The sequence below is a fragment of the Leopardus geoffroyi genome, chromosome A1 (genome assembly GCF_018350155.1).
Source record: "Leopardus geoffroyi isolate Oge1 chromosome A1, O.geoffroyi_Oge1_pat1.0, whole genome shotgun sequence".
In the NCBI taxonomy this organism is placed as follows: domain Eukaryota; kingdom Metazoa; phylum Chordata; class Mammalia; order Carnivora; family Felidae; genus Leopardus; species Leopardus geoffroyi.
Genome location: NC_059326.1, coordinates 21570976 through 21598809, shown reverse-complemented (window position 1 = coordinate 21598809; position 27834 = coordinate 21570976). Strand labels below are relative to the sequence as shown.

The following is a 27834-nucleotide window of genomic DNA, read 5'->3' as shown; positions in this document are numbered from 1 at the left end:
GGTAAACATAACCAAAGAGGTGAAAGACCTATACTCTGAAAACTATAATACATTGATGGCAGGGGCACCTGGCTGGCTCAATTGGAAGAGCATGAAACTCTTGATTTTAGGGTCATGAGTTGCAGCCCCACGCTGGTGTAGAGATTATTAAGAATAAATAAATAAAATTAAAAAAAAAAACACTGATGAAAGAAATGGAAAGTGACACAAACAAATGGAAAGATATTTCATGCTCCTGGATTGAAAGAATATTGCTAAAATGTTCATACTACTCAAAGCAATCTGCACACTTAATGCAATCCCTATCAAAATACCAACAGCATTTTTTTTATAGAACTAGAACAAAGAATTCTAAAACTTGTATGGAACCACAAAAGACCCCAAATAGCCAATAGCAATCTTGTTAAAGAAAAAAATCCAAAAAACCAAAGGTATCACAATTCCAGACTTCAAGTTATATTGCAAGGCTGTAGTAATCAAAATAGTATGGTACTGGCACAAAAATAGACACAGATCAATACAACAAAATAGAAAGGCCAGAAATGAACCCACAATTATACAGTCAATGAATCTTTGACAAAGCAGGGAAGAATACCTATTGGGAAAAGACAGACTCTTCAACAAAGAGTGTTGGGAAAATTGGACAGCTACAAACAAAAGAATGAAATTGGACTGCTTTCTTACAACATACACAAAAATAAACTCAAAATGTATTAAGGACCTTAATGTGAGACCTGAACCATAAAAATCCTAGAAGAGAACACAGGTAGTAATTTTTCTGGCATCATCCATAACAATATCTTTCTAGATATGTCTCCTGAGGCAAGAAAAACAAAAGCAAAAATAAACATTGGGATTACAACGAAATAAAATGCTTCTATACAGTGAAGGAAACAATCAACAAAATTAAAAGACAACCTAATAAATGGGAGAAGATATTTATAAATAACACATCTGGTAAAGGGTTAGTATCCAAAATCTATAAAGAACTTCCATAGCTCAATATCCCCAAACCAAATACTCCAATTAAAAAATGAGCAGACGGGGGCGCCTGGGTGGCGCAGTCGGTTGAGTGTCCGACTTCAGCCAGGTCACGATCTCGCAGTCCGTGAGTTCGAGCCCCGCGTCGGGCTCTGGGGCTGATGGCTCAGAGCCTGGAGCCTGTTTCCGATTCTGTGTCTCCCTCTCTCTCTGCCCCTCCCCCGTTCATGCTCTGTCTCTCTCTGTCCCAAAAATAAATAAACGTTGAAAAAAAAAAATTTAATAAAAAAAAAAAAAAATGAGCAGACGACATGAACAGACATTTCTCCAAGGAAAACATACCAGATGGCCAACAGACACATGAAAAGATGTGCAACATCACTCATTATCAGGAAAAAGCAAATCAAAACCACACTGAGAAAACATCTCACACCTGTCAGAATAGCTAACATAAAAAATTCAAGAAACAAGTGTTGGTGAGGATGTGGAACAAAAGGAACCCTTGTGCACTGTTGGTGGGAATGCAAACTTGTGCAGTGGAAGACAGTATGGAGGTTCCTCAAAAAATTAAAAATAGAACTACCCTATGATGCAATAATTGCACTACTAAGTATTTACCCAAAGAAGACAAAAACAATATATTCAAAGGGATATACCCCCTGTGATTATTGCAGCATTATGTATAATAGTTAAATTATGGAAACAGCCTAAGTGTCCAGCAATAGATGAACGGATAAAGAAGATGTGGTATATATGTGTGTACACACACACACACAAACACACCACACACACAGAGGAATATTATTCAGCCATGAAAAAGAATGAAATCTTGCAATCTGCAACAATGCGGATGAATCCAGAGACTATAATGCTAAGCGAAATAAGAAAGTCAGAGAAAGACAAATACCATGTGACTTCACTCATATGTGCAATTTAAGAAAAAAACCAGGGGCGCCTGGGTGGCTCGGTCGGTTAAGTGTCCGACTTCGGCTCAGGTCATGATCTCACGGTCCGTGGGTTCGAGCCCCGCATCGGGCCCTGTGCTGAGAGCTCAGAGCCTGGAGCCTGTTTCAGATTCTGTGTCTCCCTCTCTCTCTGACCCTCCCCTGTTCATGCTCTGTCTCTCTCTGTCTCAAAAATAAATAAACGTTAAAAAAAAAAAAGAAATTTAAAAAAAGAAAAAAACCAACTGTACAAAGAAAAAAAGAGAGAGGCAAATAAAAAAGTAAACTCTTAACTATAGAGAGCAAACAGAGGGTTACAAGAGGGGAGGTGAGTGTGGGGGATGGGCGAAATAGGTAAAGGAGGCCAAAAGCACACTTATCTTGATGGGCATATATATGTTGGTTAACAACCCAAATTTCCCAAATAAAGGTGCGTAAAATAAATCCCAAAGATTCTAGTCTATTGTTACCATGAAATTAGTTTCACTGTATTGCTGGAAAAGACACACCTATGTCAATTTCCTTCTGTTATTATTCCTGGTCGAGTAAAACTGCTGCAGAGCCATGAGCATAGTCATGCATGTCTTTGAAGGTGAAGACGGTCTTACTCGTCTTCACATCTCCTGGCCCTGCGGTTGGCACACTGTAGATGCTGAAAAATACTTGTCAAATGAATAAGGTCAGTCCTACAAAAATAATCAAAAAGAAAACTTACTGTATAATGAGATTTCAAGAGCTTACTCAGTTTCCACCATCATTTCTGAGAAGAGCTGTGGAATACTTAAGTTATACTATCTTGTTTTTCAAGATCCCTATCCAATAGGTAGGAACAGTTTTATGATAGCATGACAATTGCTTATACGAAGATACATACTTCCAAAATGTTGGAAAACTGTTTTTGTGATGAGTTTAAACCTTTTCCCTATAATTTAATTTATATTATCATATTTGCTTTAAAGTGTTCTTCAAAAGTGAAAATAAAAAAGGAGCTTTGGGGTTGAATCTTCATAAAATCTGAATCTGTAAAATCCAGCAAAAAATGAGGCTTTTCTAAAGATACTTCTAATGGGAGGAACAGGGTTTAGGAAAAAATTCCGAAATGACAACTAAAGAACATATATCATAGCAAACTTCATTAAAGTACTATGGATTTTCCAAGCTTCAGTGTACATAGTCCCATCTAATTACAAGGATATAACACAGGAGAAAAATAAAATGTCTTATCAGTCTTTGAGGCCACGCCTCCATGTCTGCACATAACCCAGGGATGACAGTGGGTGAATCATTAACTGCTGTTTATTTGTGCTGATAGAGAGCTGTCACATAGATATCAAAAAGGTAGATATTTATTTCTTCATTTCTGGCAGCTTTACAAGTACCAAGCATTAAATAAGGGTGATCAGATATGAATACTACCTAATGGTCTATCCTGTCTTTGTCTCAGACAGTTGTATGAAGATATGTTTTATAAGACTGCTAACCTGTCTTTCATGCTGTGTTAAAAATGATATTTTACTAAATTTCTAGCTTCTATCAAAAACTCTTTAGAAACCTCTAGAGATTGCTAATGGATTTATCTTATCACATGGCAGGGTAGAGTGAACTTTGTACAATGCCTGACAGAGTGCTTATGTTTATTAATGAAAGTTGGATTATCTGGATTTTGCTAACTATGTCACCTAGGCCAAGACACCTAATCTCTCTTGGGCCACTTTGCCCATGTGTGAAGTGAGAATTAACACAAATAGCTTCCAGTATTTCTTGTTGCTTAACAACTCCATTTCAAGGGGCGCCTGGGTGGCTCAATCGGTTAAGCCTCTGACTCTTGATTTCTGCTCAGGTCATGATCTCATGATTCATGAGTTAAAACCCCTGCATCCAGCTCTGTGCTGCTTGGGATTCTCTCTCTCCCTCTCTCTGCCTCTCCCCTGTTTGTGCTCTCTCTCTGTCTTTCAAAATAAATAAGTAAACTTAAAAACACCTAAAACTCAGTTTCGAAACTATGTCTCCCTATACCACCTCTGGGTAGAATAATCCCTGTTTCTTACACAGCATAAACATAAACCTTTTTGCCTCTAAGTATTTCTTTCTTAAGTTTTAAGGGTTGCTGCCTTAATTATTAGCACTCAGGAATTTGGTCAGTAAATCCAAGTTTAACCTACCCTAACCATCCATACTCACCCTGACTTTATGGATTTGGATAATATTCATTCTCAGCCTTGACTTCCAGACTGACAGGCCTACACGTCTAAGTGGCTGGCCTTCTCTTGGTCACTTGTGCTATTTTTCTTTGGGTTTTCTTCAACTCACCCTTTCACCTGAAATGCGATAAGTAAACCATACATAGGTTAAGGAGAGACAAATTTTGTGTTTTGTTTCTTATAATGGTTGGTAAAATCCTCTGCTTAATTTTCAACCCCCTTCCTAATGGTTGCATTTTAGAGATACTTTTGTGGCCACACCCTGGAATGGTAGCTATAGAGATCTCTTTCTGAGCTTAAATAATACATAGGAGACCATGGTACTCATAGTTTTGTCTATTTATCCCTAAACCTCAGTTTTTTTGTTCATCACTTGTAAGTCACTGTTGTCTACTCACAAAACTGTGTGAGAACTCTGGCTTACCCTGTTGAGCTGGCACTATGTTCCTAAATGAACTTTAACATCATCTCCCCTTTCCAGAATTAACACAAAGTTAATATGACAAGTCCCAGTATAGATCCCTGGAACTCTTACATCTCCCATTTCTTTGTTTTCAGTTTAACTTACTTGGAGACTTGGCAACAGTCTGAATGAATTCAAATCACAGTTTTAGAAAACATCTACTTCAGCCTCTAACCAAGCAGGAACCATATTTATGATTTACGTAAACCAGCCTGTGTACTCATTACATGCTCTTATTTCCTGTATTCTTGATGCTTTGGCATCTGGGGGGCCTTACTGACAGGGGAGGCACAGCCCCACCCCCAGGAAGCTGATTCCTAGAGACAGCCAGGATCCTGCCTTTCATTTACAAACCAACCAATCTAGAGCCCCACCTCCTCTATCTGGCTCATACACTGCCCTGTCAATACTCCCCTGTCCTAATCACCACAGGGCAAGGTACCAGACAATTTGAGACAGCCTCTATACCCCAGAGCCTGCTGAACCTATTTAAAGTAGCAAATCCTAAGTGTGTTTACCCTGTCTTGACCACGGAAACCACAATAAAGGCTCACGCCTTGCTTTCCCCTTGTTCCGCCTCCTGACCTAACCTGACACTTACCTGTGTGTGCCTGTGTGGCATGGTGTGTCCTTTCCTCTTGGGAACTGTAACAAATTAGCTTTTTCAAGGGCAGTCATCCCCTGATCTGTTGGCCCACCAGACCTCAGTAAAAAACCCTACATTTTAAAACAACTGTTAGAGCAATTCCAGGGACCAGAAGTCCATTTCTTTGCAAGGCAGCAATTTCAGTGGTGAATAGAGTTCTTTCCCATTTTAAACTGCAATCTGCTTCCTTGTACCTTCCAAATAATTCAGCCTCCAGGGCAACAGAGAATAAATCTACCCATTTTTTTCAGGTGATGAATGATGAGGTATCAGAAACACATCTATGATTGCCTTTCCTGAAATACATTTGTGAGAATCACACAGATGAATCTACAGAATTTTTTGGCTTTATTTCTAGCCTCCTTCTTATGATGATCAGCATCTGACAAGTCACTGTGGCTTCAACAGCCCAGTGAATTGAATATTTTCTTCTAACATTCCCATAATCATCCATTCATTCATGGATTAAGCAGAACCTCAGTAGCCTGGTAGCCTTCACTAGTTTATCACTGTCCTTTTAAAAACGTTTTTAAAAGTAGACTAGTAGAACTGGTCTACTGCACATGCAGTTTCATTACCACTATTAACTTTCCTGGGTCTGGGCATCAGGCTTCTGCTGGTGCCTGTCACAGTATCAACTAACAATTTACCAGATAAATTTATCAATAAAAGAGACAGTTTCCTCTAATCCTATTTCCAAGATATAATATTTTGGTGTATACTACTTCATACTTTTTCCTAGACCCCAGGTTTTTATTGGCTCGTATTATACACAGAAATATTTAACAACTTTTTTTTTTTTTCCATTTACCAATATATCTTTGGTATTCTAGAGTGCCAAACTTACAAATTGCAATTAGTAGAGCTCCCTGAGGGCAGGACTACCTTGTTTAAGTATTTATGAAACACACATAAATGATACAATTGTTGAATGACTATGTTGTAATGATTCCTATATAACCACAGATTACACATTTCAGCCAATACTGGGACAACTTTTCCTTAAAATTTCTAGAGAACTCTTGGATAGATAGTGTGTGATTTCATTTATTTTGCTAATTATATTTAACATTATTTTGTGTTTATACCCACTATTTCAATAATTTTGTCACAGTTATTTTAAAAGAGCAAGTTGAAAGGGGATCTCATGTCTTATTCAGTAAATGGAAGAACAATAGTTAATTGATTCTACTATTATGTTTCTACTCATTCACATGAACAGCCCAATTAGCTCCCAACAGTATTTCCCTGCCAGGTTGCATAATTAGTGCAAATTAATATAAGTGGTAGCTGATTATATTCCATTTATGAGTTCTATGTTTGGTTATATCTGTGTACAGGGAAATTCTAGAGTTTTGATTGCAGATTTCTCCTCACAATCGTATCTAGTGTTTTTACATTTTCTAAAAGAAGTTATTGATTTAATGTATTTTATCAACTCGTCCAAGATCTCACTTGCATTTCTAGCTATGCTTTTGCTGGTCCATATCTAGACTTACATTAGAAAATAAATAGTTAACAATATCTGAGCAACAATATCATGCATATGTCTGTTTTTGTTAATGATTTAGAAAAGCCCTAAGTCAAATTGTTTTCTACCATTCTCAAATTAATTTATAATAGTCTGTAATCCAAGTTAAAAATATGTTCAAATTATCTTAACTAATGAGCCAAAGGCAATTAAAAACCAAACTTTTTCTGGTTTATAGTATGTAAACTGATGAAAAGATTCTGTTTCAGCTAAGCGAAATTAGTCAGACAAGTATCATATGACTTCACTCATATGAGGACTTAAGATACAAAACAGATGAACACAAGGGAAAGGAAACAAAAAATAAAATAAAAACAGGGAGGGGGACAAAACATAAGAGACTCTTAAATATAGAGAACAAACAGAGGGTTGCTAGAGGGGTTGTGGGAAGGGAATGGGCTAAATGGGTAAGGAGCATTGAGGAATCTACTCCTGAAATCGTTGTTGCACCATGTGCTAATTTGGATTAAATTATTTAAAAAAATACATTATGGAAAATAAAAAAATAAAATTGAAGGGAAAAAGATAATTGATATCTAAAAAAAACTATTTTGTTTCACATATCTAACATTACAAATCCTTGTTAATACTGAAATTACTGAAGTAACATGGATAATAAATCATTGATTTTCAACCTATGGAAAACTACACTAGTACAAATGGATTTCTGCAGTAAATCCTGCAGAATGTCTGCAGAAAGACACTGGGCATGGTCTCTTTAGCCAGGAACAAATGCAGGTATTTGTGTTTTATGTTCCATCTATGTCTATATTTAGCTATCATTAAATATTTAAGCTATGGGTTTATACTGTACTAATATTCTTCATGATGGCTTCATGAAAGGCTTTATTTTTGAGTTTCTCTTAGCTCAATGTAATTTTTTAAGACTTTATTTTTTATTTTAGTTTAGATTTACAGGAAAATTGATAAGGTAGTAGTTTCCATATATCCCGTCTCTCCCGTTATAAACATCTTACAGGATAAATTTATTCATTTACAGTTAATAAATGAATATTGATACTTTATATTATTAAAATCCATGGATTATTCATATTTCCTTAGAGTTTTTACCTAATGTCTTTTTTCTGTCCCTGGATCCCACATTACATTTACTTGTTATATCCCCTTGGACTCGGCTCCTCTTGGGTATGACAGTTTCTCCAACTTTGTTTTTTTTTTTTTTTTTTTAATTTTTTTTTTTCAACGTTTATTTATTTTTGGGACAGAGAGAGACAGAGCATGAACGGGGGAGGGGCAGAGAGAGAGGGAGACACAGAATCGGAAACAGGCTCCAGGCTCCGAGCCATCAGCCCAGAGCCCGATGCGGGGCTCGAACTCACGGACCGCGAGATCGTGACCTGGCTGAAGTCGGGCGCCTAACCGACTGCGCCACCCAGGCGCCCCTCCAACTTTGTTTTTGATGACCTTGACAGTTTGGAGAAGTACTGCTTAAGTATTTTATAGGATGTCCCTCTACTGGAATTTGACGTTTTTCTCAAGGTTAGACTGAGGTTATAGGTTTAGGGAGGTAATTGTCCTAAGAGGACTTAGATACCTGCAGATTAAAAACACACATCTATACTTCATCAAACTGTTGCCGAGGACGTAACCCATGCATCATTTTTAGTATTGTGCCTATTTTGTATGACTAGAGGCAGAAAAGATAGCCTTGAGAAAAAAATATGATTAAAAAAAGGTTGGCTTTTTAAAAAAAATAACTAAGAGGTAGATAACATTAATAAAGACAGCAAACAGTAGTCATTTTAATTTGCTTTCCAAAGTAACCATGTTCTTTACAAATTAAGACAGAACATCAGACAAAAATGCATAAATAATATAGTTAGTTCAATTCTGTATCTTCAGAGGTAAATTTAGGTTGTATATAAATTTACTTAAGTATATTTATGTTTTCAAAGCATACTGTCACATTTTTATCTACCAAACAATAAACACTGTGTAGGATTCTCTTGCCTATGGGTCAAAAATAGCCTTAAATCTTTAGAAATTTTATAGTAGGCAATCATTCTCTCCTGAGCAGTGGTTCTCAAACTTTAGCGTGTATTAGAATCACCTGAAAGGCTTATTCAAACACAGATTCCTGGGTGCTGTTCCTGGCAGTTTCTGATTCAGTAGGTCTGGGGCAGGGCCTGAGAATGTGCATTTCTATAAAGTTCCCAGGCGGTGCTGATGTCTGAGAACACTATGAAAACCACTTCTTAAGAGTCAACAAGGAAGCTACATTTATTAAGTGCCTATGATGATTCAGTTGTTTTTCAGATATTAGCTTAATTAGTTACAGAATCTTATCAAGCAAGTATGAGTATCCCTTTTATAAATGGGGAACCTGAGCTCAGGGAAGCTAAGGAACTCAGCTGAGGAGGTAATGGGATTAGATGGCAAAATTACAGTTCAGATCTCTGATTCTAATGCCCATGTTTTTCTAGCACAACACACTTTGTACTTGTTGCCAAAGGAGGGAAATGTACACATCCTCGGCATGCTCTCTAGAAAAGGAAACTGTACCAATCACTGAGTACAGTGATTAATTCAGGTTAGTAGAGCATTAAAGGAATCTTAACTGAAGACTTGGCAAAGGCTCAAGGTCACAGAGAGGATTCGCTGATCTCTGAACTTCTGAAATAATCAAGGATGAAGTGAATTTAATGTATACTTAACAAAACAGGAAGAACATGTATTTAGTATAGTACTAAATATTCCTTAATTACTATAATTTTATTATTCCTTACAGAAAAACACATATTTAAATAAAAGTCCTTAAAAGAATAATCTCGTTATATTTAAGTTTAAAGCAGCATACTATTCTAAATGTCTGCCAGTGTATACTACATCACCAATCAACCACTACTTACTCTGGTATTGAAGTAACACAGCATGATGGTCTTCAACAAAATGCTCTGACAGTTACCGAAACATTTATCTCCTTTCACAAAGCAAATCAAAAGCAATGACATACAAACAAAATAAACAATTTAAAGTTTAAGAAAAGTGGTACGTTTTACAGTAAATAAATCACCAAAAAAGAAGTTCCCAATGATATATTTTCTGTCACTTTGTTATCCTCTGTATAAAAAGGAACACTGAGACACAAAATTATTAGGCTGCAGACTTAAAATAATGAGGTCTAAATTTCAGAATGAGAAAAACCCACCCAACTCTACATCTCTATTATAAAAACAAATACTTTACGTAAGAAAGATTCCCTTTTAAATATCTATATACATATTTCTACTTAATACTGTTAATCAAACCCACAGTTATATTTATTTAAATAACAATTAAATAAACTCTCCAAAATGCAGATTTCATCTCACAAAACAGAAGTTTTTTAAATCACAACTTCCAGATGGTTATCTTGAATACACTGGTTCCTTAAACAACATTAACAAGCATATTTTTAAGAATATATTTTCATCTACAGGTCAGGTAAAGCTTTATTAAATGGTAAACACTTTTAAAAGTGCAGAAACACACTTTTCAAAAACAAATACACTCAGAAGATCTGCTGTTCAAATAATATTTTTTCAAAACCAGGTGGAGGTGTGTGATAAAATTCACTGAACTGGCAATCCAAAATTGCACTGTCATCAACTAGAGACAGAAAAAGAAAGAAAGAAATTAGAGCCTTAATTAGAAAGAATACACAATTATAAAATAAACTGTCTTTATAATATCATAGTGTTAACAGGCAAAAAGAATAAATACATCTGCTGTCCAGGTTACAAAACATAATCCTACTTGATAAAAATAACCACAATGTAAAACCAAATCTATCAAAAACAATGAAAGGATATATATCAAAATATTACTAATAATTAGATAGTGTGAATAAGAGTACTTAACTTTTTCCTTATTTGCCTACCTGTATTTTCTTAATTTTATACATTAAAATGTATTACTTTTTAAAAATTGTTTTATTTTGAAATAATTATAGATACAAAAAAGTTGCAAAAATAGTAAGAGTTCTATGTACCCTTCATCCAGCTTCCTCTAATGGTAATAGGCTACATAACTACAGTATGATCTCAAGACCAGAAAACTGACATCAATACAGTACTGTTAACTAGACTGTAGTCCTTATTCAGCTTCTACATTTTTTTTTTAATGTTTATTTATTTTGAGAGAGAAAAAGAGTGTAAGTCAGGGAGGGGCAGGGAGAGAGGGAGAGAGAGAGAATCCCAAGTAGGCTCCATGCTGTCCGTGCATAGCCCGACATGAGGCTTGATCTCATGAACCATGAGATCATGACCTGAGAAGAAATCGAGAGTTGGACACTTAACTGCCTGAGCCACCCAGGCGCCCTTCTACATGTTTTTACCAGCATTTACCAAAGAGAAATAAACGTATATATCCACACAAAGACTTGTACATGAATGTTGATCATAGCAGCTTTATTTGTAATGGCCCCAAACTGGAAAAAACCTAAATATCCATTAACAGGGGAGGAGAAAAACAAATTGTGATATAAGCACACAATGAACCATATATACTACTTGGCAACTAAAATGAATGAATTATTGATACATGCTACCACGTAGATCAATCTCAAAATAATTATGCTGAGATAAGCCAGAGAAAAAAAGAATAATACTAACTTATGATTCAGATAATCGGTGGTGACAGAAAGTAGATCAGGGCATTGCTTGGTTGGGGCTGGGGTGGGAGAGGCGAGCAGGAGGGATTATAAAGGAACAGAAGGAAACTTTTAGGAGGGATGAATATATTCATGATGTTGACTGTGGTAATAATATGAATGTTCACTTCATAGCTACTTGTTAAACTACAGAAATATGATTAATGCACATTACTAAACTATGTGTATTTCAAAATGAATGCAGGAAAAAGTTAAGTACTGAATTTGACATTCATGAAGCCACTAGAGATTTTAACAAGGGTGGTTTCAGTGAAGTGGTGCTAAAGGCAGTCAGACAGGGCTGAAGAACTACTGAATGATACAGCATATGGCGTAGAAATGAAGCCATATAAAGCAGGGTAAATAGAGGGCTAATGAGGGATATGAATTTAGGAAGGGTTTTGGGGGATAAGGATGACTCAGAATTTTCATTTTTTTTTTTTTCAACATTTATTTATTTTTGGGACAGAGAGAGACAGAACATGAACGGGGGAGGGGCAGAGAGAGAGGGAGACACAGAATCAGAAACAGGCTCCAGGCTCTGAGCCATCAGCCCAGAGCCTGACGCGGGGCTCGAACTCACGGACCACGAGATCGTGACCTGGCTGAAGTCGGACGCTTAACCGACTGCGCCACCCAGGCGCCCCTCAGAATTTTCATAGGCATTGAAGAGAGAGGTTCCTGACAGGAGATATAAGTGAAATAACTGACAAAGTGAAGTCCCAGAGTTGGGGAGTTTGAAATCCAGACTATACACTGTTTATTTTAACATGAAGCATACCACTTCATCTAAGATGGGACAGAAAGAAGGCAAGATTGGATCTGATCCAGAAAAGCTTTAGGAGGGTAAGGCTGGGAAGGTGGAGTGCACCATTAATAGCCTCATTCTTTATAAAGTTGAAGATAAGGTCATCTGTGGAGAATGAGGAGGGAATTCAAGAAGCATAGTCAATGTGTAGAATGTAAAAGAATTGTCATAAAACGTTGACAGCTTAGGCTGGAAGTCATAACTTTGTAATGACACTCTTTTTGAGTGTGACATGTTTTTTTCCTCTCCATAAGTTCTGTGTTAAGAGCTGACAAAATGAATGACTGGATGGATCTAGGATTAGAGATGGGAAGGAGGGATAAAGGGTAAAGGAATTTAAGTTAGTTAGTTAGTTATTTTTGAGAGCCAGAGAGAGACAGAGCGTGAGCAGGGGAGGGGCAGAGAGAAAGGGAGACACAGTATCAGAAACAGGCTCCAGGCTCTGAGCCCGATGCGGGGCTCGAACCCACAAACTGTAAGATCATGACTGCGGGGCTCGAACCCGCGAACTGTAAGATCATGACCTGAGCTGAAGTTGGACACTTAACCGACTGAGCTACCCAGATGCCCCATATTTATTTATTTTTGAGTAATATCTATAACCAACATGGGACTCAAACTCACGACTGTGAGATCAAGAGTTCGATACTCTACCAACTGAGCCAGCCAGGTGCCCCTTAAGTTTTATTTTTATCTGTGATAGTAACAAACTATTAAAATATTTGGCTTAATTTGACTAATTTACTAATGTCAATTTATCAAATATATATTATTTGCTATCTATAACTTTACTACATTAAAAATTATGCTGAATCAAAGAAATAATTTGGAATAAAAATTTTATTTGCTAAACTCATTTGTGTAATTCATTCTACTGATATTTATTTCAGACTCAGTTTTTTAGAATATTAAGCTACATTTCCAATTATTTAAGTAAATAAAGGAACTGCTTTTAGGCTTACCCAATATGGCAAGGAAACTAACTGAAATCAAATTTAAAAATACACTTTTACATGCAAAGACAGAGAAGGTAAAATCACTGGAAAGTAATTTTTAGGAGAAAAGAAGACTAATGAAAACCTTAACTAAAAAGTAAAGCATATGGGGTGCCTGGGTGGCTCAGTCGGTTGAGCGTCCGACTTCGGCTCAGGTCATGGTCTCACGGTCGGTCCGTGGGTTCGAGCCCCGTGTCAGGCTCTGTGCTGACAGCTCAGAGCCTGGAGCCTGCTTCAGATTCTGTGTCTCCCTCTCTCTCTGCCCCTCCCCTGTTCACACCCTGTCTCTCTCTCTCTCAAAAATAAATAAACATTAAAGAAAAAAAAGTTAAAAAAAAGTAAAGCATAGGCTTTGGTTATTATTATCCTATTATTAAATATTTACATTTGTTATTTGAATACTTTTCTGATGTCCCAGTCTGTCATCACTAACACTGCTACCTTTCTAATTACTATAAAAATTAGTAATTAGTTTTTATTATAGCTCAAATCTAAAAATTTAAAGTAATTAAATGAGAAAATACTTTTAGATCTACTAAAACCACAGGCAGAAAAATCAGATACTTGTTGCTTTAAAGTTGGGAACATAAAAAATAAAGCAGAATAGTGACAAAGGCACTGTGCTTATGTTTGTTATTTTTTATAAAGAGAGACACCTTACTTTTTAGAGATACATACTAAATATTTATGAATAAAATGATATATAACATCTGACATTTACTTCAAAATAATCCAAGGAGGGAAGGTGAAAAACAGGAGGAGTATCAGTATTAGGGGGTAGATGAAGCGTTACTGGCTCCAAGTTGGTAATTGTTTGAAGCTGGGTGATGGGTACATGAGCGTTCATTATACTATTTTACTTCTACACATGTTTGAAATTTTCTGTAATAAAAATTAAAGTAATTAAATGGTATAGAGTCATCTCTTAAGTAACCCAATTCTTGAAGGGATATATTTGTACAGAAATAATACATACGTATCAATACTATTCAAAGTCACAATTTTCTCTCTCAAAAGAGTTTTAACTTTTAGGTAATTTTATAAAGGTGACTAATGGTCAATCTACATAAAATTCCCATCTATGGTTCCACAATATTCTTTACAATTACATTTCTTGGTAACCTAAATCGCCCTAATAACTGGCAGAAAGAGCTTTGTAAATTCAGTAAAGCTTTTTGGAATGTTCTAGAATATATGAATACATGATTCAAAAAGGGAATATGGTTATTATATATTTAATTATATCCAATGTTTTGGGCAGTTTTTTAATACATGGGGAATAAAAAGCTTCCTTCCTTAGTACTGCAAAGTGGGATTATAGTATCCTACTCAGTACATTTCATAAAAAAAGGTCCTTATTAACTTGTCCAGATTTTTTTTTAAGTTTATTTATTTATTTTGAGAGAGAGAGAGCCAGAGAGGGGCAGAGAAAGGGGCAGAGAGAGAGAGAATCACAAGTAGGCTCTGCACTGTCAGCACGGAGCCCAACGTGAGATTCGAACTCATGAACAGTGAGAGCATGACCTGAGCTTAAATCAAGAGTTGGACACTCAACCAAATGAGCCACGCAGGCACCCCAACTTGTCCAGATTTTTGAATTTTTTTTTTTTTTTTTTTTCAACGTTTATTTATTTTTGGGACAGAGAGAGACAGAGCATGAACGGGGGAGGGGCAGAGAGAGGGAGACACAGAATCGGAAACAGGCTCCAGGCTCTGAGCCATCAGCCCAGAGCCTGACGCGGGGCTCGAACTCCCAGACCGCGAGATCGTGACCTGGCTGAAGTCGGACGCTTAACCGACTGCGCCACCCAGGCGCCCCTTGTCCAGATTTTTGAATGACAGTTATTAAGTTAAGGAAAATGTCAAGTGAAAGTTAACATATATAATAATATTTAGAAATATTTTAGCTTACCATAAACAACCGGATACACTGTCCCTCGTATACCTGATGCTGGACAATGCATATTTTTTCCATTCAAATATACATTTAATTCTACATGGTCATATGTAATACCCTAGGAAGGAAAAAAAATGTTAAAAAGTAAAAATATAAATGTTCCAATAAAAAAGCCTAAATAGTCAAAAAGCACTACTGGGAAGCATGGAAAAAATTAAAGTAAGGTGTCACAGTAGCTTTCATTAAGGGTTTACAATTTGGTAGAGTTCTACTTGAACTGAGCTAAAAAAAATTAGTGGTGATTATGTGGGGGCAAAGTCATGTAAAGTACCAAGAGTTCACATCAGAGGTAAAACAAATGAGGAACAATTTGGAGTCTTAGTTATTATATTCAGATAATCTGAATTTTATATTTCCGAATATTAAGATGATATAAGTACTGCCTACTATGCACAGAGAGGCCTTTAAAACTCATAGAGAAAACACTGCTCTCTCTCTATAGAATTTGATCTTAAGGGGGTAAAACAATGAGGTTTTTAGCATTACGGCTTACTACCTGTCACTGTTCTCAAGTTGTGAAGAAGTGTCTTCAACTTATTTCTGAAAAGAAATACATTTCCATATCTGTTTACCTTGCTCTCATATATGTCAAAATGTATTACCAAAGTGAAGCTAGTGTTTACAATGGACTATAACTGGTAGTTAGTACCAAGCTAAAAACAGAAAAACAACAGTTCAAAAGACTAAGAAAAAAAAGTAGAATAAAAATATATCACTCTATATCTATACATTATTGATGGTACAAAAGTCACGATGAATACTAACAATTATTATTAATACATACATTAAAATGCTGGAAAACACTTAAAAAGCCTGTATTATCTACCAAGCACTATTCTAAGTACTTCATGTTTAATCATTTGATCCTCACAACAAGATGGGTATTATTATCATCCCCATTTTATGGGGCGCCTGGGTGGCGCAGTCGGTTGAGCGTCCGACTTCAGCCGGGTCACGATCTCGCGGTCCGTGAGTCCGAGCCCCGCGTCAGGCTCTGGGCTGATGGCTCAGAGCCTGGAGCCTGTTTCCGATTCTGTGTCTCCCTCTCTCTCTGCCCCTCCCCCGTTCATGCTCTGTCTCTCTCTGTCCCCAAAATAAAATAAAATGTTATTATCATCCCCATTTTATAGATGAAATAGCTAAGGCACAAAAAGGTTAAATAATTTACATAAGGTTAGAGAGTTGGGAGGTGGCAGAGCTGGGATTAAAACCCACGCAGTATGGCCTCAGAATACCCTACTTGCCATGCCATACTACCTCTCTTTAAAACTTAATGTCAGGGGCGCCTGGGTGGCGCAGTCGGTTAAGCGTCCGACTTCAGCCAGGTCACGATCTCGCGGATCTCGCGGTCCGTGAGTTCGAGCCCCGCGTCGGGCTCTGGGCTGATGGCTCAGAGCCTGGAGCCTGTTTCTGATTCTGTGTCTCCCTCTCTCTCTGCCCCTCCCCCGTTCATGCTCTGTCTCTCTCTCTGTCCCAAAAATAAATAAACGTTGAAAAAAAAAATTAAAAAAAAAAATAAATAAAAAATGAAACTTAATGTCATAGTTACTACCTGATGACAGAAAGACAGCTTTTCTTTGAAGAATTAAGTAGACAGTTCTTTCAGTAGAAAAATCATCAGCAGACCAACAAGCAACTGCTCAAAGGAATTCTGACTGTGGATATATTTTATTTTATTATTATTTTTTTTATTTTTTAATTTTTTTTCTTTTATTCATTATTGAAAGATAGAGACAGACAGAGCATGAGCAGGGGAGGGGCAGAGAGAGAGACACACACAGAATCCAAAGCAGGCTCCAGGCTCTGAGCTGTCAGCAGAGTCAGATGTGGGGTTTGAACTCACAAACCGTGAGATCATGACCTGAGCTGAAGTCGGATGCCCAACCGACTGAGCCACCCAGGCACCCCCTGACTGTGGATATATTTTAGAAGTAGAAAAAGATCTGACACATGATCTAGTCTTAACTTCCCTCACTTTCCAGTTAAAACAACAAAGGTCCAGATGAGTCAGTGTGTTAAGTGCTATAAAATATTCTCCTCAAACCTTAGCAAAGCCACGGTTAAATAATAATTTATTAAGTTACAAAATAATGGGAGACAGTTTTTGCAGTTTTTGTTTCATTTCAGTTTATGTATTTAAATATAATTATAAAGTTAAATGATAGCTGGGATTAGTTTCTGTAATGAAGAGGCCCTTTTTCATTCAAAAAACAAAAACAAAATTACATAAAAACAATGTGTCCTCTCTTTAGAGGACTACCTTACGGGACATCAGGCCTGTAATCTAGGCACCCTTCACCACCTGGTGGCAGCATATACTGCCAGCAAGCAAATTTTAAAGCCCAAACCTGCAGCATAAAGGTAAGATCTCAATACCAAAGAAAGAAGTGAGAAAGGATATGAGAACCCCCAACTCCTACTAGCAGGGTTTAGTTCCAACTATTTCTAATTTAATCTGTCCTTTTTATGATCTAGAAACTAGGTCTGATTCCACCATAATGATACCAAAAAATCTGACATGTTTTATGCATTTATCAATAATTGTTTGCATGTTCAGTGAACGGACTCTGAAATTAAGCTGCCTGTATAATAATCCTGGGATCCCTCCATACAAGAAGTTACTTAAATTCCCCTAATCTGTAAAATGGTGATAATAACACTATGTTATAGAGTCATTATGAGGATTAAACAATTTAAACCCTGCCAGGCATTTAGAACAGTGCCAGGCCTGTAATAAATTCTAGAGAAAAGCATTTGCTATTATTAGTAATGTTATTATTATTACCTAGAATGGTTATAAAACTTCTCTGAAACTGGGACCTCATCAAAATAAAAAGCTTCTGCACACCGAAGGAAACAATCAGCAAAACTAAAAGGCAACCGACAGAATGGGAGAAGATATTTGCAAACAACATATCAGATAAAGGGTCAGTATCCAAAATCTATAAAGAACTTTTCAAACTCAACACCCAAAAAACAAATAGTCCAGTGAAGAAATGGGCAAAAGACATGAACAGACACTTCTGCAAAGAAGACATCCAGATGGCTGACACATGAAAAAATGCTCAACATCACTCATCATCAGGGAAATACAAATCAAAACCACGAGATACCACCTCACACCTGTCAGAATGGCTAACATTAACAACTCAGGCAACAAAAGATGTTGGCAAAGATGCAGAGAGAGAGGGTGCAGCTACTCTGGAAAACACTATGGAGGTTCCTCAAAAAACTAAAAACAGAACTACCCTACGACCCAGAAATTGCACTACTAGGCATGTATCCAAGGGATACAGATGTGCTGTTTCAAAGGGGCACATGCACCCCCATGTTTATAGCAGCACTATCAACAATAGCCAAAGTATGGAAAGAGCCCAAATGTCCATCAATGGATGAATGGAGAAAGAAGATGTGGTATATATATACAACGGAGTATTACTCGGCAATCAAAAAGAATGAAATCTTGCCATTTGCAACTATGTGGATGGAACTAGAGAGTATTATGCTAAGCGAAATTAGTCAGAGAAAGACAAATATCATATGACTTCACTCATATGAGGACTTTAAGACACAGAACAGATGAACATAAAGGAAGGGAAAATATAAAAACAGGGAGGGGGACAAAATATGAGAGACTTTTAAATATGGAGAACAAACAGAGGGTTACTGGAGGGGCTGCGGGAGGGGGGATGGGCTAAATGGGTAAGGGCATTAAAGAATCTACTCCTGAAATCACTGTTGCACTATATGCTAATTTGGATGTAAATTAAAAAAATAAACACACACACACACACACACACACACACACACACACACAATAAATAAATAAAAGGCTCAAATTCCCCCCCCCCCCAAAAAAAACTTCTGTGAAATTAAACTGAAATAATGCAATTTTAGAATATAATTTGCACTTTTCAAAACTACATATAGAAGGAAAAAAGTAAGCTTAAGCCAGGTATGTTTCCTAGTGCTGTGGAGGCCCTATGGGTATTATATGATTATTGTACGAATATAATCATTTGGTCAGATGTTGAAAGCTTATCTTTCTTGATTTCTCCTCAGAGAATGGTATATGACTGAAATTCTACACACATGAAAATATTTTTCCTGTCTTATACTAAACTGATAAGAACAAATACTACACTTGATCTTGGCCAAAAGGCTAAGAAGCAATTGTTTTTCCTGTCTTATAATCATTTCTACTTTTCCTATGCCACTGTCAGCAATTTGGTGAAATTTTTTCTCAAATGTTTGAACTAGGAAGATAAAGGTAATATGGTAGGGTGATGTTTTGCTTTTCTTGATTCTTCATATATTTCACCTTTTTAAAGTTCTCCTTTTATCAGGATGGGTACAAAAACTCAAAGTCTAATTTAATAATGCTGACAGACTAAAAATGACATTCTTAAATCTGTCAGTTTGTGGTATCAGTCATTTCAATGAATGAGATAGGAAGGCAAGAATAGCACACAGTAGTTCAATACATCAACAAAGAAAAACATTTGTTACTGATTATCCTTGCTTATGTTTGAATTTCATCTTAGTGTAAACAGCTTGATAGCCTCAACCTGACTTCAAGATTCTCTTTCAAGAAATATCCATTTGAGTAAGAGTGTTTCGTATTATGGACATCTGGCAATGATCTACAAATACAAAACCAGCTATTCAAAAAGATGAACAGGGAAAAACAGATTTCAAAAATGGTTTATGCCTTTTGACTCCTACAACACTTTCAATAATTTACCCATTTAAAAACTAAGTGTTCTTTATACTTTTTAAATTGCAGAAGAGATGGAAGATCAGACCCCGGTTAAAAATCTTATTTTCCATATTTGTCTTCATTCTCACCAGATACTGTATAGCTCTTTAATTCAATAACCTGGATTTACCCTGTGTCATCTTATTATTAGAAACTTTCCTTCATTATGTATAGATTCCTTTCAATTTGGTACTAGAGCCACAAACCCAAGGTTCTATGTAGAAAAGCACCTTTGCTGACGGAGATCCTAGGACTCTGTCCCTCATCAATAGCTAAAAGCCTGAAATCTGTGTAGAAAGTTCTTCAATAATAGCATATAAAAAGAAATAACTGGGAAAGACAGAAAGGGATCTTTGGATTACATTTTCAAGAGGGTGGCTTTGGTAATGACTTAAATATATCTAGTTGGGAATAAAAATAGAGAAGTCTTAACAATATGTAACTCTTTCCATCCCCTGCTTTCCAAAAAAACTTTTCTACAATCAAACCTTAGGATTTTGAGTCCAGTTCTTTGAAGAGTTCTGAAAGTGAAGAAGTTTAATAAGATTAAGTTTAATGAGGATCAACACTCCTAATAAAATGCTCTTAATTAAGAGAAGTTCATAACAAATTAAATATAGGCATACCTTATTTTATTGCACTTTGCAGATATTGCATTTTTTACAGATTAAAGGTTTCTATCAACCAAGCGTCGGGCAACTCTATCGGTGCCATTTTTCCAATAGTATTTTCTCACTTCAAGTCTGGGTCACGTTTTGGTAATTCTTGTAATATTTCAATCTTTTTCATTATTATATGTAACAGTGATCTTCATTCAGTGATCTTTGATGTTATCATTACAATGATTTTGGGGTGCCACAAACCACGCCCATATGAGACCAAAAGCTTGAACAATAAACGTGTGGGTTTTAACTGCTCCACTGACCGGCTGTTGCCAGTCTCTCTCCTTCTTCTCTGGGATCCTTATTTCCTGAGACACGATATTGAAATTGGGTCAATTAATAACCCCACAGTGGCCCCTAAGTGTTCAAGGGAAAGGAAGTTACATGTCTCTCACTTTAAATCAAAAGTCAGAAATGATTAAGCTCATGTAGAGAGCCAAGATAGGCCAAAAGCTAGGTCTTCCGCACCAATTTTGCCATGTTGTGATGCGAAGGAAAGTTCCTGAAGAAAATTAAAAGTGCTACTCCAGTGACTATATAAGTGATAAGAAAGTGAAACACCTTCTTGCTGATATGGAGAAATTCGTGGTGCCTGCTTAGAAGATCAAATCAGCCATAATACTCCCTTAACCCAAACCCTAATACAGAGCAAGACCCCAACTCTCTTCAATTCTATGAAGGCTGAGAGAGGTGGGGAAATGACAGAAGAAAAGTGTGAAACTAGCAGAAGTTGGTTCATGAGGTTTAAGGAAAGAGGCCATTTCTATTACATAAAAGTGCAAGGTGAAGCAGCAAGTGCTCATGCAAAAGCTGCAGCAAGTTGTCCAGAAGACCTAGCTAAAATTAGTGAAGGTGGCTACACCAAACAACAGATTTCAGTGTAGATGAAACAGCCTTCTACTGCAAGAAGATGCCATTTAGGACTTTCATAGCTAGAAAGGAGAAGTCAATATCTGACTTCAAAGCTTCAAAGGACAGGCTGACTCTCCCGTTGGGGGCTAATGCAGCTGGTGACTTTCAGTTGAAGCCAATGCTCATTGACCATTCCAAAAATCCTAGGGCCCTTGAGAGTTATGCTAAATCTACTCTGTGTGCTCTATAGCTGGGACAACAACGCCTGGATAACAGCACTTCTATTTACAACATGGTTTACTGAATATTTTAAGCCCACAGTTGAGACCTACTGCTCAGAACAAAAGGCTCCTTTCAAAATATCACTGCTCATTGACAATGTATGTGAGATTAATGCTGTTTTCATGCCTGCTAACACAGCATCCATTCTGTAGCCCATGGATGAAGGAGTAATTTCAAGTCTTATTACTTAAGAAATACATTTCGTAAGGCTACAGCTGCCATAGATAGTGATTCCTCTGAAGGACTTGGGCAAAGTAAATTGAAAACCTTCTGAAAAGGATTCACCATTCTATTTAAAAAAAATTTTTTTTTAACATTTATTCATTTTTGAGAGAGTGTGAGTGGGGGAGGGGCAGTGAGAGACACAGAATCGGAATCGGGCTCCAGGCTCTGAGCTGTCAGCACAGAGCCCGATGTAGGGCTCAGACTCACAGACCGCAAGATCATGACCTGAGCTGAAGTCAGACGCTTAGCTGACTGAGCCACCCAGGTGCCCCGAGGATTCACCACTCAAAATGGCCTAAACACATTCATGATTCATGGGAAGAAGCCAAAAGATCAACATTAACAAGAGTCTGGAAGAAATTGATGGCAACAAAGAGTTGGATGCTAAACCTACTGAGCGACCCAGGTGTCCCCCCCTGATATTTTCTAATATGAAGGTTAGCAAACTTTTAAAATTGTGGGTGAAGATTTCTCTGATGTGAGAGAAGCAGGAAATGTTGATCAAGAGCCAAGCTGTCATTAATTCTCCTGAATGGGAATACGGGCTTACACTAATTTTCCTGGCCAGTGGCAGCTCTAGAAAGGAGAGCAGTTAGGTTAGCCATCAGCATCTTTATCGAGTGCTTTCTCTGGAACATGTACCTCATTAGATCTAATCCCAGTGCTTGGGAATTCAAACTACAAACTCCCAAGCAAAACTATATACACTAAAAGCGGTTCAAGTTGAATAATTTACAGTGGAAAGCAACTCCACAAGAAAACTCACCACCACGTCTCCCTCCTGTGGGAGGCTGTTTGCTGGCAGCCTATTTTTCTCCTCGTTGTTGTGGTATAGGGCTCCATCATTCCTCATCACCAGACTGTGGGCATCTCGGCCAAGAGGAATCTGATTCAAGTTAACTTTCTGAGTTGCGACGCCAATACCCCATATTCCTAAAAAATAATAGTTTAAATGCCCCCAAAATCTGAAGAATATGAAACAAGGGGTTGTTTTTAAGAGAGTGTAAATTGTTTTTAAAAGAAATGGCATGCTATCACTAAACTATCTTTTATTAATTTTTTAAAAAAACAAATCTTTTAAAAGTAGTTTGCAAACTACCCTATATTCTCGACAGATGGAGTACAGCCTAGGAGATAAGAGAGGGCCCTGAAGCTGTAAGGACTAGGTTAAACCTTGGCTTAGCTATGTCCTCTGGGGCAAGTTATTTAACCTCTCTCTGCTTCCTCACCTATGAACTTGGGATTCTAACAGTACGGACTTCAAAAAGTTATTAAAAGATATAGCAAGGTAATCAAGTAAAGCACTTGTAACAGTGTAAGTATTCCCCCTACAATCGGTTATGTGAAGCAGAGTATTTTTAGATGTTAGCTATTATCATCATCACTACTCTCTGAAAGATGTTTTTAAAAAGCTACACGTTGAATTTAAAAGGCCTAGGGTTCCAGTCAAGCACTACTTTGGAGGAGTGGGAAATTAGTCTTTAGTTTTTACATCTATATAATATGTGACAAATAATATAGGACCTGGTCAAAATTAGGGAGAGGAGAAAATTAAGGATGAAGTGTAAAATCATTTTCTTACCCGTGCCTTAAGTCAGTGGGCTTAAAATCTTTTGGTCTAAGCTGATTTTAAAGCAAGCAGCTCTCCTCTTAAGCAGCCAAACAGAATACCTAGAGCTCTGGATTTTGTCTCAAACTGTTTCCTTCTCAGTTTTTATCAAAATCAGTTAGGAGAAAATCTATAAATGGAAGAAGGTTTCAAGGTCATGTTGCCAATCGATTAATTTTTCTGAATTGAGCAAGACTATCAAAAAGTTGCATGTCTCGATATCACTGTCTGGGCTTCCTAAATAATCTATGTAATTTATTCTCCAGAGTGGGACAATTTTAAGAGTAACAGAAGGTAATAATATTGATTTCATGGGACAACAGTTCTAGACAGGATTACTCTCCTTACCCCTAAAGAACTGTGCATGCTGTGATACATTTTGGCATAACTGCCTCAGGCTTTCATTGAGAGATCAATTTACAGACTCCAACAATGTATTTATTCTAGGAATGTCACTGAAGATGTCATCCTTTACAGAAAATCCACATAAAAATTTGTACTGGAATCAAGGATCTAGAAAACATTTGCTATTCTTGAGAAAAGGTATGTTTTACTTAAGATTTTAGTAGCCAGAGATATTTTATAAAAGAATGGAGGACAGATTCATATTTATTTCATATACTTAGCGAAATCAGTATTTTGAACTAATTTAGAAAACAAGCTCCAGAAGGATGCTTTATACCATTCAAGTTTGTCGAGTAAAAGTATGATTTACTCCCCTCTACTTTTCCTATTCTACACTTATACTTACATTATTCATACTATATTTCACTAGTAATTTTTTTATAATAAAGCTTTAAAAATATATTTCTCCATATTCAATATGGCTACAAATTATCTAATCATTATTATAATACTCAAGCAGAAGTGTTGTATGATTCAAGAAACTGTAAGTTTTTAATGAGAAGTATAAACATTAGCCTTCTATCAGAATTCTAAATTTGCTGATTGCTTCAGAAGACAATGAACTTGGGCATCTTAACAAGAATTAAGAGGAAAAAAAAACCGGATCATAAGATTGATTTTATGCTAAGATAAAACATCAAGAGTCTACACCTTATATGCTTGACCAAAGAAAACATTTAGTACCCAAAGGCGCATTTAGTACCCATTAATAACGCTAGTGCCTAACACTGATCCTGTGTGCCCTGTCTTTAAAACACTTTCATTGGTATAACTCATGTGAAGCAGGATTACGGTTCCTGTAATCCCATTTTACAAATAAGAAAACTGAACCTAAAGTATAATTTAACTGGAACCACCCGAGGGTTGGGAAAAAGGATCTTCCAAATAAGTTCCGTGCTTTTTTATTGCCTCATTAATCTCTTCCATATATCGAGAACTGCTCTTAATAGTTACAACAATTAGGATTTTTAATAGTAAAGGACCATTATACCGACCTGTGGACTGGATTTTGAATTCAAAGTAGCTTTTGTTTTGATGTAAAGGGGCACTGGCTAAACAACCTCCTGTTCCACATATTCTTCTTCCATTTTTTACAATGACAACATCTGTTCCTAAATAAAAAATACACAGTGTGAAGTTTTTTATTTTCTTATCCAACAATCAAGGTTACTTTCTTTCACTTTTAATTCTAAATCAAAAAAATAGCGATGCTATATTTACTTTGAAATTTAGAAATGCTGATAAATTCAGAACAATTTTTACTTCTCCCTCCGCCCCTTTTTTCCCCCGAGAATGTTTATATTAATATTCATTTGCGGCTACAAATCCTGTTTGGGCAATTTAGTAGTAACTCAGTAGGAGGAGCACCAGAGGCGCTCCCCTCACCTGGGAACAGCTGACGAGTCTCGGGAGGCGGCAGCTCCGAGATTCCCGTGAAAATGGGTGGGTGCGCACAAGCACCTCCCGATGACAGGGGCAGACAGGGCTGCGTAGCCTTGAACACAGAACAGGGCCGAGGTGGAGTCCGCCGCGAGACGAAATGGGGTCGAGGGCAGCAACTGAGAGCAGGGAGCGGAGGGCGGCGCCCGGAGAAGCAGGGCCGCGCGTGGGCGTGTGGTCCCTCGGACCCCTCACTGCCCCCGACCCGCCGCGCCCCACCCGGCGTGGGCCGTTGGGTCTGGAGAAGGGAGGGCCCTTACCCATGTGCTGCGTGTCCAGCTGCACCGCCGGCATCTCCTTCAGAGGGATGTGTCCCGTCCCGCCGTCCCTGCAGCACCGCAGGCAGCAGAACACCGAGGCAGCCATCACGCCAGGACCACCGACTCGGCCGCCTCCGCTAGCCGCCGGCCGCCCCAAGCCCGCGGTGACGCCGCCCCTACGCCTTCGCTCCGCCTCCCGCCCCTGCCCGAGCGCCGGAGGTATCTGTGTCGAGCGCGCAGACCGATACAGCGACGCCCCACGCCGGGAGGGCGCAGTGCAGGCAGAGGTGAAGCCGGCCTGTACGGAAGATGCGGAGGATCTGCGCGTGGGGAGGGGCGGGGTCGAGAAGGGGGCGGGGCTGGAGGCGGAGCAGGGGCAGAGGGCTGGACGGGCGGGGCGGGCGGGCAGGCGGAGGACCGCGTGCGCCTGCGCGCGGGGTCGTTTTTTCCTCGGCGGGGCTTCAAGTTTGATCTCTTATGTTGAGCAATGCTCAAGGCGTCGGCTTCTCCGCCTGGTCTGCAGCCGTCCGACGCTGCGGTTTTTTGTTTTGTTTTTTTTTTTAATTTTTTTTAATGCTTATTTATTTTTGAGACAGAGAGAGAGAGCATGGACAGAGGAGGGTCAGAGAAAGAGGGAGACACAGAATCTGAAACAGGCTCCAGGCTCTGAGCTGTCAGCACAGAGCCCGATGTGGGGCTTGAACTCACGGACCGTGAGATCATGACCTGAGCCGAAGTCAGACGCTTAACCGACTGAGCCACCCAGGCGCCCCCGACGCTGCGTTTTAAAAACTGTTCCCCCCAACTTTGACATTACCTTTAGGGATGAATTGACAGAATCAAGTCAGGCTGGGGGAGTGGAAGCCCCGAGGTTTCCCACACACTCCCATCCCCCCACGGCAAGCTCAGGGCTGAGAGAACTTTACCTCGACCGAGCCTCCTCCTCCTACCGTAGCAGATTTCTGAAGAATTTCTTCAAATTCTAAATATACACACAGGCCTCAGAAGTAATGGTTGTTAGTGACTTCACCGTGGATGTGCACCCAGGGCTCTAAGTGGGCCCTGATGCATGTTGGGTGCAGAGATGCGCATCCCGTGGCTCCTGACGCCACGCGGTTGGGGCTCCCAGGAGGCCGTCCAGGGAGGATACCTCTGGGAGGTACCGCTTGACGGGCCTCTGCCAAGCTCATCCTCTTCGTGGATTGGGGGTTTCTAGGAGTGTGAAGAGAACTCCCGAGGGAGCGAGGATGTCTGGTCCCCCAAGGGAAGACCACGGTTCCCACCATCTGCCCCTTTCTGCTTCCAAGTAGGAGGCCCACAGGGTGGTCATCTGTCATCTCCTTGCCTGCTTAAGTCATCTGTGCCTGGTCGATTTCATATCTTTAAATACAGGGGTGCCTGGGTGGCTCAGTGGGTTTAACATCCTACTCTTGATTTTGGCTCAGGTCATGATCTCATGATTTGTGGGTTCAAACCTGGTATGGGGCTCCACGGTGACAGTGCAAAGCTTGCTTTGGATTCTTTCTCCCCCTGTCTCGTTGCCCCTCTCCTTCTCGTGCACGTGCACACGCTCTCTCTCTCTCTCTCAAAACAAATAATAAAATAAACTGTATTTTAAAAAATTGTTAAATACAGCTTGGTGCCTGGAGATGGTCTTCAATGACCTCTAGCATTAACTGGGCTCAAACCTTTATTCCCAAAATGGTTTCCAACCTGGAGGCTTCACCCAAGTTCAGGCTCTGGGAAACAGATGCAAGATGCCCATTTCATATGTAATGGTTTCCTATACATAACTTTTTATTGACCTGAGTGCAAATATCCTTAATGGAGGTTTTTTTTTGTTTTTGTTTGTTTCCTCCCAAGGAATAAGAGAATTTTTTCTGGGTCCTGGGTCTCTTTGCAGTCTATACAAATGATCTTTTCATTACAATAGGGAAAACCTCCAAATTCTATACTTTGAGATTTAGTTAGCCATAGAATTAATATCTAAAGGTGATTATTAAAGTGATTGAGGATAGACTCTCACTGCCTATAGAGTACTTTCTTGGTAATCATTTTACACATGAAATTTTTCTTTTACTGAAAACCTTGCTCATTATTCTGAGGGTTTAATTAGGGTTCGGTTCTCTTCCCGTTGGGGGGAGGGGGGAGTCGAATGTCATT

The 27834-nt window shown here is 38.4% G+C and overlaps 1 protein-coding gene and 1 pseudogene across 1 annotated transcript; both read right to left on the bottom strand.

Annotated features, from left to right (window-relative positions):
• Window positions 1-8496: 8496 nt before the first annotated feature.
• On the bottom strand, window positions 8497-25953 carry SPRYD7 (SPRY domain containing 7). The gene is made up of 5 exons (XM_045475414.1): window positions 25672-25953; window positions 24967-25083; window positions 22724-22890; window positions 15133-15235; window positions 8497-10375 (listed from the first exon to the last, which is right to left on the bottom strand). Exons 1-5 carry the CDS (start codon window positions 25775-25777, stop codon window positions 10278-10280), a joined length of 591 nt encoding a protein of 196 aa, XP_045331370.1. The 5' UTR covers window positions 25778-25953; the 3' UTR covers window positions 8497-10277.
• LOC123582303 lies at window positions 19241-19351 on the bottom strand (annotated as a pseudogene).
• Window positions 25954-27834: the final 1881 nt, after the last annotated feature.

What these genes read in the sequence shown, in the direction of transcription:
- SPRYD7 (XM_045475414.1), bottom strand. Translation starts at nt 25,777, where the DNA reads ATGGCTGCCTCGGTGTTCTGCTGCCTGCGGTGCTGCAGGGACGGCGGG. An exon ending in CACAGGAGGGAGACGTGGTG is followed by an intron (nt 15,236 to 22,723) that starts GTGAGTTTTCTT and finishes TTTCCTTCCTAG; the next exon opens with GGTATTACATATGACCATGT. An exon ending in AGTGTATCCGGTTGTTTATG is followed by an intron (nt 10,376 to 15,132) that starts GTAAGCTAAAAT and finishes TTCTGTCTCTAG; the next exon opens with TTGATGACAGTGCAATTTTG.